The sequence below is a fragment of the Oncorhynchus clarkii genome, chromosome 9, assembly GCF_045791955.1.
Source record: "Oncorhynchus clarkii lewisi isolate Uvic-CL-2024 chromosome 9, UVic_Ocla_1.0, whole genome shotgun sequence".
Classification (NCBI taxonomy): domain Eukaryota; kingdom Metazoa; phylum Chordata; class Actinopteri; order Salmoniformes; family Salmonidae; genus Oncorhynchus; species Oncorhynchus clarkii.
In genome coordinates this window covers 76,577,040-76,597,600 of record NC_092155.1, presented here as the reverse complement: position 1 = coordinate 76,597,600, position 20,561 = coordinate 76,577,040, and the positions used below count along the sequence as shown (strand labels likewise).

At 43.3% G+C, this 20,561-nt stretch overlaps 1 protein-coding gene across 1 annotated transcript in view; it reads left to right on the top strand.

Annotated features, from left to right (window-relative positions):
* The first annotated feature begins 8,665 nt into the window (after positions 1–8,665).
* LOC139417430 (nociceptin receptor-like) overlaps positions 8,666–20,561 on the top strand; it is a 66,340-nt gene continuing 54,444 nt past the window's right edge. Inside the window, exon 1 of the mRNA XM_071166712.1 lies at positions 8,666–8,889. Within this exon, the coding sequence (XP_071022813.1) occupies positions 8,666–8,889 (224 nt within the window). The remainder of the gene's footprint in view (positions 8,890–20,561) is intronic.

Here is a 20,561-nt window from a genome sequence, read left to right as displayed (position 1 = left end):
CATATCAAACAGAATGGGAGTGATAGAACATATCAAACAGAATGGGAGTGATTGAACATATCAAACAGAATGGGAGTGATATAACATATCAAACAGAATGGGAGTGTTGGAACATATCAAACAGAATGGGAGTGTTGTATCATATCAAACAGAATGGGAGTGATGGAACATATCAAACAGAATGGGAGTGTTGGAACATATCAAACAGAATGGGAGTGTTGTATCATATCAAACGGAATGGGAGTGATAGAACATATCAAACAGAATGGGAGTGATGGAACATATCAAACAGAATGGGAGTGATGGAACATATCAAACAGAATGGGAGTGATAGAACATATCAAACAGAATGGGAGTGATAGAACATATCAAACAGAATGGGAGTGATAGAACATATTAAACAGAATGGGAGTGATAGAACATATCAAACAGAATGGGAGTGTTGGAACACATCAAACAGAATGGGAGTGATAGAACATATCAAACAGAATGGGAGTGATGGAACATATCAAACAGAATGGGAGTGTTGGAACATATCAAACAGAATGGGAGTGATAGAACATATCAAACAGAATGGGAGTGTTGTATCATATCAAACAGAATGGGAGTGTTGGAACATATCAAACAGAATGGGAGTGTTGGAACATATCAAACAGAATGGGAGTGACAGAACATATCAAACAGAATGGGAGTGATAGAACATATCAAACAGAATGGGAGTGTTGGAACATATCAAACAGAATGGGAGTGATAGAACATATCAAACAGAATGGGAGTGTTGTATCATATCAAACAGAATGGGAGTGTTGGAACATATCAAACAGAATGGGAGTGTTGGAACATATCAAACAGAATGGGAGTGACAGAACATATCAAACAGAATGGGAGTGATAGAACATATCAAACAGAATGGGAGTGATGGAACATATCAAACAGAATGGGAGTGATAGAACATATCAAACAAAATGGGAGTGATGGAACATATCAAACAGAATGGGAGTGATGGAACATATCAAACAGAATGGGAGTGATAGAACATATCAAACAGAATGGGAGTGTTGTATCATATCAAACAGAATGGGAGTGGTAGAACATATCAAACAGAATGGGAGTGATGGAACATATCAAACAGAATGGGAGTGATGGAACATAGCAAACAGAATGGGAGTGGTAGAAAATATCAAACAGAATGGGAGTGATAGAACATATCAAACAGAATGGGAGTGATAGAACATATCAAACAGAATGGGAGTGATGGAACATATCAAACAGAATGGGAGTGGTAGAACATATCAAACAGAATGGGAGTGTTGGAACATATCAAACAGAATGGGAGTGATGGAACATATCAAACAGAATTGGAGTGATAGAACATATCAAACAGAATGGGAGTGATAGAACATATCAAACAGAATGGGAGTGATAGAACATATCAAACAGAATGGGAGTGATGGAACATATCAAACATAATGGGAGTGATAGAACATATCAAACAGAATGGGAGTGATGGAACATATCAAACAGAATGGGAGTGATGGAACATATCAAACAGAATGGGAGTGATTGAACATATCAAACAGAATGGGAGTGGTAGAACATATCAAACAGAATGGGAGTGTTGTATCATATCAAACAGAATGGGAGTGATAGAACATATCAAACATAATGGGAGTGATAGAACATATCAAACAGAATGGGAGTGATGGAACATATCAAACAGAATGGGAGTGATGGAACATATCAAACAGAATTTACAGCACAAAGACAAGAGTCAACGAACAATGAGTCAATAATTGATGCCTTCTGGGAGTAGTATCAAGTCCAAACTTAATGTGTAGCGTTAGAAAGATGACTGTAAGAAGTTTTACAATGGCACTGAACGTTTTTAATTTCTCCATATTTCAAGACATGGGGAGGTGCCGTGAAATCCTCAATGAGTTGGGCAATACTATTTTCCTCATACATATTGAAAAAAGCTATTTCTTTAATACTGGATTTCAAATTATACTCCAACATTATAAGAATGGAAGAATCAAATGATTTACTATTTAAATATTGAAGACAATCTAGCTACAGACAGAAACAACATGACACAAATGTGCAAATCATATGGGGCAGAGTTTTGCAGGCATTTAGAGACGACACTGGGCGTGGATAAGAGGGGAACATGGTGGTCTGAGCAAGCGTGATGTCATTAACATTTTGTGGAAACGTATGTAACTGTTCAGTTGTCTATTGGTTTTTTGTCCATTTATGTTTTTATTTATTATTTTTAAAAATCTAAAAGTTGTAAAACATATTTTAGCTTCAACTTGTTGCAGAGGAGAGGTAACGGTAACTGACCTGTTCTGTCCAATGACAGCGATGAAACCTTGTGGATTCTACCTCCTCTGAAATAATGCCGTTTTTATTAACGCTATCACACCTCTTAGACTGTGAGCAATTAAATGACTACGTGTCCCAATTAAATAACACCATATTAGCTATACAGTGCACTACTTTTGAAGGGAATAGGGTATTATCTATAGAGTGCACTACTTTTGAAGAGAATAGGGTATTATCTATAGAGTGCACTACTTTTGAAGGGAATAGGGTATTATCTATACAGTGCACTACTTTTGAAGGGAATAGGGTATTATCTATACAGTGCACTACTTTTGAAGGGAATAGGGTATTATCTATAGAGTGCACTACTTTTGAAGGGAATAGGGTATTATCTATAGAGTGAATTTCACTGTTTTGGAATACTGTTAGACCACTGTGCTTTGACCTAGCCGAAAAAAATATATATTTAGCTCTGTTGAATCTGACAGTGTGTAGCCTAAGCCTATATCACTGACGTAATGAAATATAAAATGTCATGGCACTGATAAGTTAGGCTACCTCCAGAAATAATATATTGATTAAGTGTCCTTTGTGTCAAGAGGTTGTTATCGTTGCGTTTCTGGTGACGCACAGTGCAGAGCAGACAGACCACAGACACACAGACGGCGGCTGTTTTGAGAATCAGCACCATGGACAACGGTAGACGCGCGGCGCTCACCCGCTCCATCCGTCGTCGGGTTGAAATTAGAACACTCTATTTTATCGACAAAATTGCATCAGCGTAAAATGATCCGAATAGCCCACTTTTCAAACAAACACACCCCAAACCAACATCACAGGCAGGCTTTACCATATAGCATAAACGTTGGAAAGAAGAGGAGCCTAAAATAGTTGTGAAACGTACAGAGTGCCTGGTCTGCAACCAACTTTGTTTAGGTGATACAAACACGAGAACATGTGCTATAAATAATACGTTAATGAAATATACATAAACAACAACAAAACCTGTAAACATTATTTTAACCTCTCTTTAATACATTATAATGTAAACACCCCATGTATACCCCGTGGAGTGCCGAAAATAAAGCGAGAGGACTGAAGATAGCCTCATACAACATAATGGACTAGGTTAATTGTACTTCCCCACAGGGAACTTCAACTATAAACTTTATACGGATACCCATGGTCTATGCCTGCATAGACCTGGCCAGCCCAGCCTTTTCGGGGGCTTAAGCGAAATGTGCAGGTGCCCTGTCTACCTGGTCGGTAATTCGACTGTGACTACTACGAGTTTATATAGCTAGCTAGACTAATTTACCCATTCTAAAATATGTTAGCTGACAAGGGTTAATTGAGTGACTGTCAGTGACTGACATAACAAGATAAAAAAAACTGCAGATGCACAACTAAATTTAGAAATGATACCATCTATATTCTACTATTGTTACTTTCAACAGTCATTTTGTATACCCTGTCTGAGTTGTTTTTGTCGGCGGTGGTTTATGCCGCTTATGCCTACGGCCGGGCCTCAAACATGTATGTTTCAGTTACAACGGAATAGACCTGAGGAAGAGAGTAACTTCAAAATCCCCCCAAAAACGGCCTTGACTAAATTGTTCAAAATACTAACGAAATTGGTTAGAGGCAATGGTTGTTGTTATCTGTGTAATGTATCTCACCTTTGGTAGCCTATAGCCATTCAACCAGTTTTGAAAGGAAAAAACGGAACATTCTGCTCCATTGCATTTCATTGTATATATACTCCAATATATTTGAGATTATGTGTAAAATCACTTTTGGACTCTTGCTAACGGAATTTACATGTTTCCTGTGACCGACAGAGGTTAGCTAGACACATCATGTCGATAGGCTACAAACAATAAAACATCCGCATATCTCCAGACACACAGAGCTCGTAGCCTTACGGTGCGCGAATCTGATAGAGGACGCAGGAGGAGGGTATGGACGGAAGGAGAGAAGAGAGAGGAAGATAAAAACAGGGTGAAGACGCCGAGAACTATATCTCCACGCCTGAGAAACGAACCTGTAACGAAAGAATCGGAGGAACCAGCTAGATTTAGACCACTCCTCCGCATCTCTTTATAGTTCATCTGTTGGTTAATTAAGGGGGGGATATTTTCTCTCGTCCTAGACCTACACCAACGGAAATCTGTACCTCTGGCAACTATGGAAAACAGGACAACCAGAGACTGAGATACCTAAACATAGGAACGCAGGCAACAACCCAACAAAACCAAAATAAACAACTTTATCGGAACCGTTTGGGAATGCACAAGGGGACTGCGCTAGGAGGGACTCATAACAGACCATTGTAATAGCGTCGTGAATAACCGTAAGGTGTTGTATGTTACATGAGGAGAGGAATGAGGAATGAGGAGAGGCATGAGGAGAGGCTGTACGTGTGAGACTGCTTTCCCTGCTTATAAATGTAGCCTATTCATGGGTTCGTCACATTCCGCAGTTCAGTCTGTGTAAAAATGTATGGTGATGTTAAGGTAGCTTGTATGTATTATATTAATCTGCTATGATCGATCACACACATACTTTGGACATTGGAACTGTTGCGGGTAAAAAAAAAAAACTGATTTACTAAAACCAGGCAGCCCATGTTCGCGCATCGCATCGGTATGACACAAATATTACGGAGTGTTGGCTTGTGAACAACCGTCTGTGTGCCTGTCTGTGTGTTGTCTCTATCCACAGACATACAGAAAAGACCTGTCTGCACTGAATATAATACACACAATTCACACTTCTGTCTGTGATGTCTCTCCACCTGATGAAGACATCTGTAAAGTTTAAATTATCTGTTTGGGTGCACTGGAGAGCAGCAAAACTCTAGTGTGTGTGGGCCTCTCCACATGCCTCTTGTCATTCCTCTCCACATGCCTCTTGTCATTCCCCTCCTCATTCCTGTCCTCATTCCCCTCCTCATTCCTCTCCACATGCCTCTTGTCATTACTCTCCTCATTCCTCATTCCTTTCCTCATTCCCCTCCTCATTCCTCTGCTCAGGCCTCTCCTCATTCCTCTCCTCATGCCTCTCCACATGCCTCTTGTCATTACTCTCCTCATTCCTATCCTCATTCCCCTCCTCATTCCTCTCCTCATGCCTCTCCTCATTCCCCTCCTAATTCCTCTCCTCATTCCCCTCCTCATGCCTCTCCTCATGGCTCTCTTCATTCCTCTCCTCATTCCTCATTCCCCTCCTCATGCCCCTCCTCATTCCTCTCACCATTCCCCATTCCTATCCTCATTGCTCTCCTCATGCCTTTCCACATGCCTCTCCTCCTTCATCTCAACATGCCTCTCCTCATTCTTCCCCTCATGCCTCCCCTCATGCCTCTCCTCATCTCATTCCTCTCCTTATTCCGCATTCCTCTCCTCATTCTTATTCTCATTCTTCTCATCATGCCTCTCCTCATTCCTCTCCTCATTCCTCTCCTCACTCCCCTCCTCATTCCTCTCCTGATTCCCCTCCTCATTCCTCTCCTCATTACTCATTCCTTTCCTCATTTCTCTCCTCATTTCCCTTCTCATTCATCTCCTCATTCCCCTCCTCATTCCCCTCCTCATTACTCATTCCTTTCCTAATTTCTCTCCTCATTCCCCTCCTCATTCCTCTCCTCATTACTCATTCCTTTCCTCATTTCTCTCCTCATTCCTCTCCTCATTCCTCTCCACATTCTTCTCCTCGTGTCTCTCCTCATGCCTCTCCTCATTCCTCTCCACATGCCTCTCCTCATTCTTCTCCTTCTGCCTCCCCTCATGCCTCTCCTCATTCTTCTCCTCATTCTTCTCATCATGCCTCTCCTCATTCCCCTCCTCATTCCCCTTCTCATTACTCTTTCCTTTCCTAATTTCTCTCCTCATTCCCCTCCGCATTCCTTTCCTCATTCCCCTCCTCATTCCCCTTCTCATTAATTCATTCCTTTCCTAATTTCTCTCCTCATTCCCATCCTCATTCTCCTCCTCATACCACTCCTCATTCCTCTCCTCATTACTCATTCCTTTCCTAATTTCTCTCCTCATTCCTCTCCTCAATCCCCTCCTCATTCCCCTCCTCATTACTCATTCCTTTCCTAATTTCTCTCCTCATTCCCCTCCTCATTCCTCTCCTCATTCCCCTCCTCATTACTTATTCCTTTCCTCATTCCTTTCCTCATTTCTCTCCTCATTCCTCTCCTCATTCCCCTCCTCATTCCCCTCCTCATTACTCATTCCTTTCCTAATTTCTCTCCTCATTCCCCTCCTCATTCCTCTCCTCATTACTCATTCCTTTCCTCATTTCTCTCCTCATTCCTCTCCTCATTCCTCTGCACATTCTTCTCCTCGTGTCTCTCCTCATGCCTCTCCTCATTCCTCTCCACATGCCTCTCCTCATTCTTCTCCTTCTGCCTCCCCTCATGCCTCTCCTCATTCCTCTCCTCATTCCTCTCCTCATTTCTCTCCTCATTCCTCTCCTCATTCCCCTCCTCATTCCTCTCCTCATTACTCATTCCTTTCCACATTCCTTTCCTCATTCCTAACCTCATTCCTCTCCTCATTCCTCTCCTCATTACTCATTCCTTTCCTCATTCCTCTCCTAATTCCTCTCCTCATTCCTCTCCTCATTACTCATTCCTTTCCTCATTCCTTTCCTCATTCCTCTCCTCATTACTCTCCTCATTCCCCTCCTCATTCCTTTCCTCATTCCTCTCCTCATTCCCCTCCTCATTCCTTTCCTCATTCCTCTCCTAATTCCTCTCCTCATTCCTTTCCTCATTCCTCTCCTCATTCCTCTCCTCATTCCTCTCCTCATTCCTTTCCTCATTCCTCTCCTCATTCCTTTCCTCATTCCTCTCCTCATTCCTTTCCTCATTCCTTTCCTCATTCCTCTCCTCATTCCCCTCCTCATTACTTATTCCTTTCCTCATTCCTTTCCTCATTTCTCTCCTCATTCCTCTCCTCATTCCTCTCAACATTCCTCTCCTCGTGCCTCTCCTCATGCCTCTCCTCATGCCTCTCCTCATTCCCCTTCTCATTCCTCTCCTCATTCCTCTCCTCATTCCCCTCCTCATTCCGCTTCTCATTCCCTTCCTCATTCCCCTCCTCATTACTCATTCCTTTCCTAATTTCTCTCTTCATTCCTCTCTTCATTCCTCTCCTCATTCCTCTCCTCATTCCTCTCAACATTCCTCTCCTCGTGCCTCTCCTCATGCCTCTCCTCATGCCTCTCCTCATTCCCCTTCTCATTCCTCTCCTCATTCCTCTCCTCATTCCCCTCCTCATTCCGCTTCTCATTCCCTTCCTCATTCCCCTCCTCATAACTCATTCCTTTCCTAATTTCTCTCCTCATTTCTCTCTTCATTCCCCTTCTCATTCCTCTCCTCATTCCCCTCCTCATTCCCCTCCTCATTCCCCTCCTCATTACTCATTCCTTTCCACATTCCTTTCCTCATTCCTAACCTCATTCCTCTCCTCATTCCTCTCCTCATTACTCATTCCTTTCCTCATTCCTCTCCTAATTTCTCACCTCATTCCCCTCCTCATTCCTCTCCTCATTCCTCTCCTCATGCCTCTCCTCATTCCTCTCCTCATTCCCCTCCTCATTCCTCTCCTCATTACTCATTCCTTTCCACATTCCTTTCCTCATTCCTAACCTCATTCCTCTCCTCATTCCTCTCCTCATTACTCATTCCTTTCCTCATTCCTCTCCTAATTCCTCTCCTCATTCCTCTCCTCATTACTCATTCCTTTCCTCATTCCTTTCCTCATTCCTCTCCTCATTACTCTCCTCATTCCCCTCCTCATTCCTTTCCTCATTCCTCTCCTCATTCCCCTCCTCATTCCTTTCCTCATTCCTCTCCTCATTCCTCTCCTCATTCCTTTCCTCATTCCTCTCCCCATTCCTCTCCTCATTCCTCTCCTCATTCCTTTCCTCATTCCTCTTCTCATTCCTCTCCTCATTCCTCTCCTCATTACTCATTCCTCTCCTCATTCCTCTCCTCATTCCTTTCCTCAATCCTCTCCTCATTCCTCTCCTCATTCCTCTCCTCATTCCTTTCCTCATTCCTCTCCTCATTCCTCTCCTCATTCCTTTCCTCATTCCTTTCCTCATTCCACTCCTCATTCCTCTCCTCATTCCTCTCCTCATTCCTCTCCTCATTCCTTTCCTCATTCCTCTCCTCATTCCTCTCCTCATTCCCCTCCTCATTCTGCTTCTCATTACTCATTCCGCTCATCATTCCTTTCTTCGCTCATCAGGTGGCACGTCACACCCCTGTCTTTTCTCATGTGTCTGACTGTTAGTATCCTGTCTCTGTCACGGCAGCATTGTCATGGAGTTCATAAACGACTCGTTGGTCGGTGGATCAGACCTGGACCTGAGAGCCCTCCACTTCTACAACGACTCTCTGCTCTTCCAGAACAACTTCAGCGGTGGGTTCAACGAGACCGACGCCTTCCTGCCTGCCGGTGTCAAGATCACCATCGTTGTAGTCTACATGATGGTCTGCGTGGTGGGGCTGATGGGTAACTGTCTGGTTATGTACGTCATCATCAGGTAAGGGTTCATGGTGGCCTCCTCTCTCTACCTGGTAGGATTGGAGTCCTCACCTGTGTTGATTGGTGACACTGTAATATTGGAACAAAATGTGTATAAGGACAAAAGGGGTGTGAGTGTGTGTGTGCATATGTGTGTCTTCCTGTCTGCACTGTGTTGGGGTTGTCTGTGCTGTTATTGCTTCAGAGTGACCAAAGGTTTCTGGTGATGCTTTAAACCAACAAGTTGTTGCCTCCATCTAGCCAGCGATTGCCTTCACTCAACATTTATTGTTAGAATAACAGTTGGCTCTCACTCAGACAAACCAAATAATTAAATCAGAAACATTTGTACAATTGTTTGTGTTTGTGTGTGTGTGTTTGTCTGTCTGTCTGTGAGAGAGAGAGCACTAATTGCAATTCCTGAGTTAGAAATCAACATCTATGCAGCTACAGAGTGAAGAGGTGGCAGGTGGCCTAGTGGTTAGAGTGTAGAGGTGGCAGGTGGCCTAGTGGTTAGAGTGTAGGGGCGGCAGGTAGCCTAGTGGTTAGAGCAGGTAGCCTAGTGGTTAGAGTGTAGGGGTGGCAGGTGGCCTAGTGGTTAGAGTGTAGGGGTGGCAGGTAGCCTCGTGGTTAGAGTGTAGGGGCGGCAGGTAGCCTAGTGGTTAGAGTGTAGAGGTGGCAGGTAGCCTAGTGGTTAGAGTGTAGGGGAGGCAGGTAGCCTCGTGGTTAGAGTGTAGGGGCGGCAGGTAGCCTAGTGGTTAGAGTGTAGAGGTGGCAGGTGGCCTAGTGGTTAGAGCGTAGAGGTGGCAGGTAGCCTGGTGGTTAGAGTGTAGAGGTGGCAGGTAGTCTAGTGGTTAGAGTGTAGGGGTGGCAGGTAGCCTCGTGGTTAGAGTGTAGAGGTAGCAGGTGGCCTAGTGGTTAGAGTGTAGAGGTGGCAGGTGGCCTAATGCTTAGAGTGTAGAGGTGGCAGGTAGCCTGGTGGTTAGAGTGTAGAGGTGGCAGGTGGCCTAGTGGTTAGAGTGTAGAGGTGGCAGGTAGCCTGGTGGTTAGAGTGTAGAGGTGGCAGGTGGCCTAGTGGTTAGAGCACTGGACTTGTAACTGAAAAGTTGCAAGATTGAATCCCTAAGCTGACAAGGTAAAAATATGTTGTTCTGCCCCTGAACAAGGCAGTTAACCCACTGTTCCTAGGCCAGTTAACCCACTGTTCCTAGGCTGTCTTTGAAAATAAGTGTTTGTTCTTAACTGACTTGCCAAGCTATTAAATAAAGGTTAAAAGTATTTGTTTGTGTTTAGGATATGAAGATCAAAACACTTTATTGTGGCAATATGAGGGCCGAAACACTTTAGTGGGGCAATATGAGGGCCAAAACACTTTAGTGGGGCAATATGAGGGCCTGAAACACTTTAGTGGGGCAATATGAGGGCCAAAACACTTTAGTGGGGCAATATGAGGGCCAAAACACTTTAGTGGGGCAATATGAGGGCCGAAATACTTTAGTGTGGTAATTTGAGGCCCCAACACTTTAGTGTCACCAGGGAAGCCAAACAGCCCCAAAAATAAGTACATTTTACAACCTATGTGTTGTGATAATTGTGCTGTTTGCTCTATAACATGTTAGTTCATATGCCTTGACACTGTGATATAGAGGCCTAAAGGCCGAGACAATAAGAAGACACATTGACACCGTGATATAGAGGCCTAAAGGCCGAGACAATAAGAAGACACATTGACACCGTGATATAGAGGCCTAAAGGCTGAGACAATAAGAAGACACATTGACGCTGTGATATAGAGGCCTAAAGGCCGAGACAATAAGAAGACACATTGACACCGTGATATAGAGGCCTAAAGGCCTAGACAATAAGAAGACACAGTGGCAAAATAAATTCAACCACACCTTTGTTTCATTTAAAAACCGGAGAGCAATCTCTTTCTGGTGAAGTCCACATAACATGTTGAATGTATAGTAACAGACAGTTACATGTCCTACTGCAGGGTCAAGCAAGTTCATGTGTCCGACATTTTCCGACTACTAAACAACAAGTGATTTATAACCACTGAGATTTACTGCAGGTCGCAGAGTAAACAGGAGCTGCCTCCACTATTCCAGCACCATTTCAACAACAGGAGCTGCCTCCACTATTCCAGCACCATTTCAACAACAGGAGCTGCCTCCACTAATCCAGCACCATTTCAACAACAGGAGCTGCCTCCACTAATCCAGCACCATTTCAACAACAGGAGCTGCCTCCACTATTCCAGCACCATTTCAACAACAGGAGCTGCCTCCACTAATCCAGCACCATTTCAACAACAGGAGCTGCCTCCACTATTCCAGCACCATTTCAACAACAGGAGCTGCCTCCACTATTCCAGCACCATTTCAACAACAGGAGCTGCCTCCACTATTCCAGCACCATTTCAACAACAGGAGCTGCCTCCACTATTCCAGCACCATTTCAACAACAGGAGCTGCCTCCACTAATCCAGCACCATTTCAACAACAGGAGCTGCCTCCACTATTCCAGCACCATTTCAACAACAGGAGCTGCCTCCACTAATCCAGCACCATTTCAACAACAGGAGCTGCCTCCACTATTCCAGCACAATTTCAACAACAGGAGCTGCCTCCACTATTCCAGCACCATTTCAACAACAGGAGCTGCCTCCACTATTCCAGCACCATTTCAACAACAGGAGCTGCCTCCACTATTCCAGCACCATTTCAACAACAGGAGCTGCCTCCACTATTCCAGCACCATTTCAACAACAGGAGCTGCCTCCACTATTCCAGCACCATTTCAACAACAGGAGCTGCCTCCACTATTCCAGCACCATTTCAACAACAGGAGCTGCCTCCACTATTCCAGCACCATTTCAACAACAGGAGCTGCCTCCACTATTCCAGCACCATTTCAACAACAGGAGCTGCCTCCACTATTCCAGCACCATTTCAACAACAGGAGCTGCCTCCACTATTCCAGCACCATTTCAACAACAGGAGCTGCCTCCACTATTCCAGCACCATTTCAACAACAGGAGCTGCCTCCACTATTCCAGCACCATTTCAACAACAGGAGCTGCCTCCACTATTCCAGCACCATTTCAACAACAGGAGCTGCCTCCACTATTCCAGCACCATTTCAACAACAGGAGCTGCCTCCACTATCTCAGCACCATTTCAACAACATCAAATCACCTCTTCTTTGTCTAATACAGTGACAACTAAAATATTCCAAAAATAATTTAGTCCAATCAGTCTAAACTACATATTATTTTTAATTTAACCTTTATTTAACTAGGCAAGTCAGTTTAAGAACAAATTCTTATTTACAATGACAGCCTAGGAACTGTGAACTGCCTTGTTCAGGGGCAGAACGACAGATTTTTTTTAACCTTGTCAGCTCGAGGATTCCATTTGGCAACCTTTCAGTTACTGGCTCTAACCACTAGGCTACCTGCCACCCCTGTGATGTGGCTGTCCATGATACTGATTTCTGTGTGTGTGTGTGTGTGTGTGTGCGCACAAGTAGAAAAAAAACATGACTCACCCTACTTGCAGAGAAACGCCAATGACATCCTCTTCTTTCATGTTTTCTAAACGATTTATGACTCTGTCATACAGTGCAGACTTCTAGTTTTTGTTGTCCAAGGCCACCTGGGTAAAATGCTTGCTCGCTATAATCACTGGCCAGGATGGAGAATTAAGTAAAATCACAAGTCCAAATCCCAGTTTACATCCATGGCTACTTTAGGAAAAGGATAATTTTATCCTGCTACCCACTGGAGGACAACAACACATTGAGATGCAACCATTCAAGTTGTTTTCTGTCAATGACGTTTGGCTTCTGATGTGATGTGATTGGTGTGAAGCCAAATCCAAACTGGCTTCCCTTGACACTTTTATTTTTTTGGTGGGCCAGGACCAATCACAGTTGAGCTCACACAGTTTAGCAGACACGCTGATTGGCTATTATTCATTTTTTATTTTTTAATATTCAATGCTACAGGCCGCAACAATGTCACTCTTTTTGACATCTGCTAAATATGTGTACGCAAACTAATACAATTCGATTTTATTTGCACGAATGTCAATAAACGTCATCACTATCTTTCCATTGTGGTACCTCAAACTGTCATGATTACCAGCTGAGATGAAGTCTTATGATTTGATTTTACAGAGTTTGTCTGTGCAGTGTCCTTATCATCCTAACACCTGAGCTGAGCTGAGGTGTGTTTGTTGTTGTCTCAAAACAGGATGACCTATGACCTATGACCTTTTCTGAGATGATTTGTGGAGCCCAGATGTCACAGGTCTTTTACAAATAAAATAAAATCGAATAAAATTGTATTTGTCACAAACACTTGGTTAGCAGATGCTAATGCGAGTGTATCGAAATGCTTGTGCTTCTAGTTCCGACAATGCAGTAATAACCAACGAGTAATCTAACCTAACAGTTCCACAACTACTACCTTATACACAAGTGTAAAGGGATAAAGAATATGTACATAAAGATATATGAATGAGTGATGGTACAGAACGGCATAGGCAAGATGCAGTAGATGGTATTGAGTACAGTATATACATATGAGATGAGTGATGTAGGGTAGATAAACATAAAGTGGAATAGTTTAAAGTGGCTAGTGAAACATGTATTACATAAAGATGGCAAGATGCAGTAGATGATATAGAGTACAGTATATACATATGATATGAGTAATGTAGGCTATGTAAACATTATATTAAGTAGCATTGTTTAAAGTGGCTAGTATTACTGTAATTTAAATATATCAATGTGTTTTCATTAATTTAATTCCCTTAATCTATTTTATGAGAATTTGTAAGATTCTTGTTTGCATGAAATAGACGGAGACTAGTATTATCAATAATAGGTAACAGAATTTATTCTCGGAGCGCGCTCCCACGTTACCACGAGCAACAGTTTATATACAATAACATGACGTCATTTCATTGCTTAAAAAATGAATCTCCTCCTCTCGACCGAGACAAAGGGAACTTTAAAAGTGAATTCAAAGTTCATTCTGACCCCCCTAGCACATACACAGGACACAACAAAACTGAATTAACTTTTGACTCCTCACCATTATCGATCACCACTTAGCTGACAGTTCTAATTAACAGAAAACCTAGGAATGCACTCACTGCCTTATCTTAAACAACCCAGAGCTCAGTTTCGTTGGTTCAACCATAGGTTAACTACCTTATCTGCTTACATAATCCACAACCCATTCCTTTCTTCCTAGTTGGAATGGTGTTCATTAACTTTAATTACTCCTTGTCCGTGTCACACAATCCCTTCTTATGAACTCATATTGTTAATCAGATATAATAAAACAGAGTATAAGTTTACTTAGTTACAGTTTCATTTAAAATGAGACTATTGTTCAGTCATTTAATCATAATTTTCCTAACACTAGTGATATATTTTTACATCAATTTCCATCAATTTCCATTATTAAAGTGGCTGGAGTTGAGTCAGTATGTTGGCAGCAGCCACTCAATGTTAGTGGTGGCTGTTTAACCGTCTACTGGCCTTGAGATAGAAGCTGTTTTTCAGTCTCTCGGTCCCAGCTTTGATGCACCTGTACTGACCTCGCCTTCTGGATGATAACGGGGTGAACTTGCAGTGGCTCGGGTGGTTGTTGTCCTTGATGATCTTTATGGACTTCCTGTGACATTGGGTGGTGTAGGTGTCCTGGAGGGCAAGTAGTTTGCCCCCGTTGATGCGTTGTGCAGACCTAACTACCCTCTGGAGTGCCATACGGTTGTGGGAGGAGCAGTTGCCGTACCAGGCGGTGATACAGCCCGACAGGATGCTCTCGATTGTGCACCTGTTGAAGTTTGTGAGTGCTTTTGGTGGCAAGCCAAATTTCTTCAGCCTCCTGAGGTTGAAGAGGCTGAAGAAAACACACCAGCCAGCTGGTCTGCGCATGCTCTGAGGATGCGGCTGGGGATGCCGTCTGGGCCTGCAGCCTTACGAGGGTTAACTTGTTCAAATTTTTTACTCATATTGGCTGCAGTGAAGGAGAGCCCGCAGGTTTTGGTAGCGGGCTGTGTCAGTGGCACTGTATTGTCCTCAAAGCGAGCAAAAAAGTTATTTAGTCTGTCTTTGAGCAAGACATCCTGGTCCATGACAGGGCTAGTTTTCTTTTTGTAATCCGTGATTGACTGTAGACCCTGCCACATACCTTGTGTCTGAGCCGTTGATTTGCGACTCTACTTTGTCTCTATACTGACGCTTAGCTTGTTTGATTGCCTTGCGGAGGGAATGGCTACACTGTTTGTATTCGGTCATGTTTCCGGTCACCTTGCCCTGGTTAAAAGCAGTGGTTCGCGCTTTCAGTTTTGTGCGAATGCTGCCATCAATCCACGGTTTCTGGTTTGGGAATGTTTTAATCGTTGCTGTGGGTATAGCATCGCCGATGCACTTTCTAATGAACTCGCTCACCAAATCAGCGTATTCATCAATGTTGTTGTTGGACGCAATGCGGAACATATCCCAATCCACGTGATCGAAGCAATCTTGAAGCGTGGAATCAGATTGGTCGGACCAGCGTTGAACAGACCTGAGCGCGGGAGCATCTTGTTTTAGTTTCTGTCTGTAGGCTGGAAGCAACAAAATGGGGTCGTGGTCAGCTTTTCCGTTAGGAGGGTGGGGGAGGGCCTTATATGCGTCGCGGAAGTTAGAATGACAATGATCCAGGGTTTTACCAGCCCTGGTGGCACAATCGATATGCTGATAGAATTTAGGGAGTCTTGTTTTCAGATTAGCATTGTTAAAATCCCCAGCTACAATGAATGCAGCCTCAGGATATGTGGTTTCCAGTTTACATAGAGTCAAATATCAGCTAACCACGTCATATTATATAGCAATCTGATGCCAGATTGTCGACAGTCCAGTCGATGATGTAGCATGCAACCATTAGTTGACGAGACCAGGGATATATTCATTAGGAACCAAATAGAAACAAGCAGAAGCAATCGGAACGAAACGGGAAGGGACCTACCTGAATTTATCCGGTAAAAAAAAATAAAAAATCTGTGCAAACCGTTTTGCCACGGAAACCGACTAATAAATACAAAACAAGATCAGAGAATCACCTGTTTAAATGTGGAATGTGCTCCATCTCCCTGCAGGAGACCATGTTGCAATAGATTACATGGACGTCAGCAGCCTACAGCGTCCTCCCAAATAGAACCCTATTCTCTATATAGTCCACTACGATGGGCCCTGGTCAAAAGTAGCTGTAGTGTTGCATCCTGGGAATTGACAGTGATGTAGGGTACTTGTGGAAAACCACCCTGACAGTAGACAGGAGAGTGGATGGGGTTTGAGGGAGAAAACAGCAAGACACTCTTATTTCACAACTGCAGTGCAATCTTTGTTTCCATTTCCCTTCAGCTCCATCTCTCTCCTCTACCTCCATCTCTCTCCTCTACCTCTACCTCCATCTCTCTCCTCTACCTCCATCTCTCTCCTCTACCTCCATCTCTCTCCTCTACCTCCATCTCTCTCCTCTACCTCCATCTCTCTCCTCTACCTCTACCTCCATCTCTCTCCTCTACCTCTACCTCCATCTCTCTCCTCTACCTCTACCTCATCTCTCTCCTCTACCTCTACCTCCATCTCTCTCCTCTACCTCCATCTCCATCTCTCTCCTCTACCTCCATCTCTCTCCTCTACCTCCATCTCTCTCCTCTACCTCTACCTCCATCTCTCTCCTCTACCTCTACCTCCATCTCTCTCCTCTACCTCTACCTCCATCTCTCTCCTCTACCCCTACCTCCATCTCTCTCCTCTACCTCTACCTCCATCTCCTCTACCTCCATCTCTCTCCTCTATCTCTCCTCCACCTCTATCTCTCTATCTCTGCTCCACCTCCATCTCTCTATCTCTCCTCCACCTCTCTCTCTCTCTCTCCTCCATCTCTCTCTCTCCATCTCTCTCTCCATCTCTCTCTCTCTCCATCTCCATCTCTCCTCCATCTCTCTCTCTCCTCCATCTCTCTCTCCTCGACCTCCATCTCTCTCTCTCCTCCATCTCTCTCTCTATCACTCTTTCTCTCCTCTACCTCTCCTCTACCTCTCCTCTACCTCCATCTCTCTATCTCTCATATATATATACACACGTATATACACATATACAGTGCCTTGCGAAAGTATTCGGGCCCCTTGAACTTTGCGACCTTTTGCCACATTTCAGGCTTCAAACATAAAGATATAAAACTGTATTTTTTTGTGAAGAATCAACAACAAGTGGGACACAATCATGAAGTGGAACGACATTTATTGGATATTTCAAACTTTTTTAACAAATCAAAAACTGAAAAATTGGGCGTGCAAAATTATTCAGCCCCTTTCCTTTCAGTGCAGCAAACTCTCTCCAGAAGTTCAGTGAGGATCTCTGAATGATCCAATGTTGACCTAAATGACTAATGATGATAAATGATGATAAATACAATCCACCTGTGTGTAATCAAGTCTCCGTATAAATGCACCTGCACTGTGATAGTCTCAGAGGTCCATTAAAAGCGCAGAGAGAATCATGAAGAACAAGGACCACACCAGGCAGGTCCGAGATACTGTTGTGAAGAAGTTTAAAGCCGGATTTGGATACAAAACGATTTCCCAAGCTTTAAACATCCCAAGGAGCACTGTGCAAGCGATAATATTGAAATGGAAGGAGTATCAGACCACTGCAAATCTACCAAGACCTGGCCGTCCCTCTAAACTTTCAGCTCATACAAGGAGAAGACTGATCAGAGATGCAGCCAAGAGGCCCATGATCACTCTGGATGAACTGCAGAGATCTACAGCTGAGGTGGGAGACTCTGTCCATAGGACAACAATCAGTCATATATTGCACAAATCTGGCCTTTATGGAAGAGTGGCAAGAAGAAAGACATTTCTTAAAGATATCCATAAAAAGTGTTGTTTAAAGTTTGCCACAAGCCACCTGGGAGACACACCAAACATGTGGAAGAAGGTGCTCTGGTCAGATGAAACCAAAATTGAACTTTTTGGCAACAATGCAAATCGTTATGTTTGGCGTAAAAGCAACACAGCTCATCACCCTGAACACACCATCCCCACTGTCAAACATGGTGGTGGCAGCATCATGGTTTGGGCCTGCTTTTCTTCAGCAGGGACAGGGAAGATGGTTAAAATTGATGGGAAGATGGATGGAGCCAAATACAGGACCATTCTGGAAGAAAACCTGATGGAGTCTGCAAAAGACCTGAGACTGGGACGGAGATTTGTCTTCCAACAAGACAATGATCCAAAACATAAAGCAAAATCTACAATGGAATGGTTCAAAAATAAACATATCCAGGTGTTAGAATGGCCAAGTCAAAGTCCAGACCTGAATCCAATCGAGAATCTGTGGAAAGAACTGAAAACTGCTGTTCACAAATGCTCTCCATCCAACCTCACTGAGCTTGAGCTGTTTTGCAAGGAGGAATGGGAAAAAATGTCAGTCTCTCGATGTGCAAAACTGATAGAGACATACCCCAAGCGACTTACAGCTGTAATCGCAGCAAAAGGTGGCGCTACAAAGTATTAACTTAAGGGGGCTGAATAATTTTGCACGCCCAAATTTTCAGTTTTTGATTTGTTAAAAAAGTTTGAAGTATCCAATAAATGTCGTTCCACTTCATGATTGTGTCCCACTTGTTGTTGATTCTTCACAAAAAAATACAGTTTTGTATCTTTATGTTTGAAGCCTGAAATGTGGCAAAAGGTCACAAAGTTCAAGGGGGCCGAATACTTTCGCAAGGCACTGTATATCAATGAATTGGCGAGGGCACAAGAGCAGGCTGCAGACCTCAATAAGACTAAAATAATGGTGTTCCAAAAAAGGTCCAGTTTCCAGGACCACAAATACAAATTCCATCTAGACACCGTTACCCTAGAGCGCACAAAAAACTATACATACCTCATCCCTAAACATCAGTGCCACAGGTAACTTCCACAAAGTTGTGAATGATCTGAGAGACAAGGCAAGAAAGGCCTTCTATGCCATCAAAAGGAATTTGACATACCAATTAGGATCTGGCTAAAAATACTTGAATCAGTTATAGAACCCATTGCCCTTTATGGTTGTGAGGTTTGGGTTCCGCTCACCAACCAAGAATTCACAAAATGGGACAAACACCAAATTGAGACTCTGCTTGCAGAATTATGCAAAAATATCCTCCGTGTACAACGTAGAACACCAAATAATGCATGCAGAGCAGAATTAGGCCGATACCCGCTAATTGTTAAAATCAAGGAAATTGCTGTTATATTCTACAACCACCTAAAAGGAAGCGATTCCCAAACCTTCCATATCAAAGCCATCACCTACAGAGAGATGAACCTGGAGAAGAGTCCCCTAAGCAAGCTGGTCCTGGGGCTCTGTTCACAAACACAAACACACCCCACAGAGCCCCAGGACAGCAGCACAATTAGACCCAACCAAATCATAAGAAAACAAAAAGATAATTACTTGACACATTGGAAAGAATTAACAAAAAAACAGAGCAAACTATAATGCTATTTGGCCCTACACAGAGAGTACACAGTGGCAGAATATCTAAATACTGTGACTGACCCAAACTTAAGGAAAAGCTTTGACTATGTACAGACTCAGTGAGCATAGCCTTGCTATTGAGAAAGGCCGCCGTAGGCAGACCTGGCTCTCAAGAGAAGACAGGCTATGTGCACACTGCCCACAAAATGAGGTGGAAACTGAGCTGCACTTTCGAACTCCCTTCCAAATGTATGACCTTATTAGAGACACATATTTCCCTCAGATTACACAGACCCACAAATAATTTGAAAACAAATCCAGTTTTAATTAACTCCCATATCTACTGGGTGAAATACCACCAGTGTGACATCACAGCAGCAAGATTTGTGCCCTGTTGCCACGAGAAAAGGGCAACCAGTGGCGAACGAACACCAACTATTTGCATATCGTTAAAACATTGTTATGTGGACATAAAATTACTTTTGAAATGTCTTTATTCTTTTTTGGAACTTTTGTGAGTGTCATGTTTACTGTTCATTTCGATAGATGATAAACAACGTGATGAGAGCGAGAGGATCCAACAGGATGATCTTATCTGAACTCTTCAGAAACTCTTTATTTGTATATTCCTAAAGACTATCGGTAACGTCTCAGCTATCTACGAACCTTAACCCTTATTCTTACCCCAAACACAACCTCAGGAAGCAGTTGCTTATCAACAGACAGTTTGTTGATAGTATGACCATCTGTGGAGCATCTGGAGTTTCCAAATAAAGTGTCACCTAATATTTTCATATTTCCTCTCAAGCTGTTATGAATGTCAAGGAGTGGGAGTGGGAGCTTTTCAATGACTTGACACATCAAATGTTTTAGAAGATCCAGCAGAGACACACACACATACACACACACACACACACACACACACACACACACACACACACACACACACACACACACACACACACGGATGATGCACAAACCTGGGTTGTCCGTGTCTTTATCCCTTTATAGAGGTTCTTCATTCAAAACACTGTTAACTCGGTAAAACACCGGCACTTTCGTTCACTATTTGTAACGTGGAAGTGAGGTGTGAGACGTGGCAGGAATCAGAGTGCTGAAAGCTGAGAGGTTATAGGAAGATTCCCTGTCACAGTC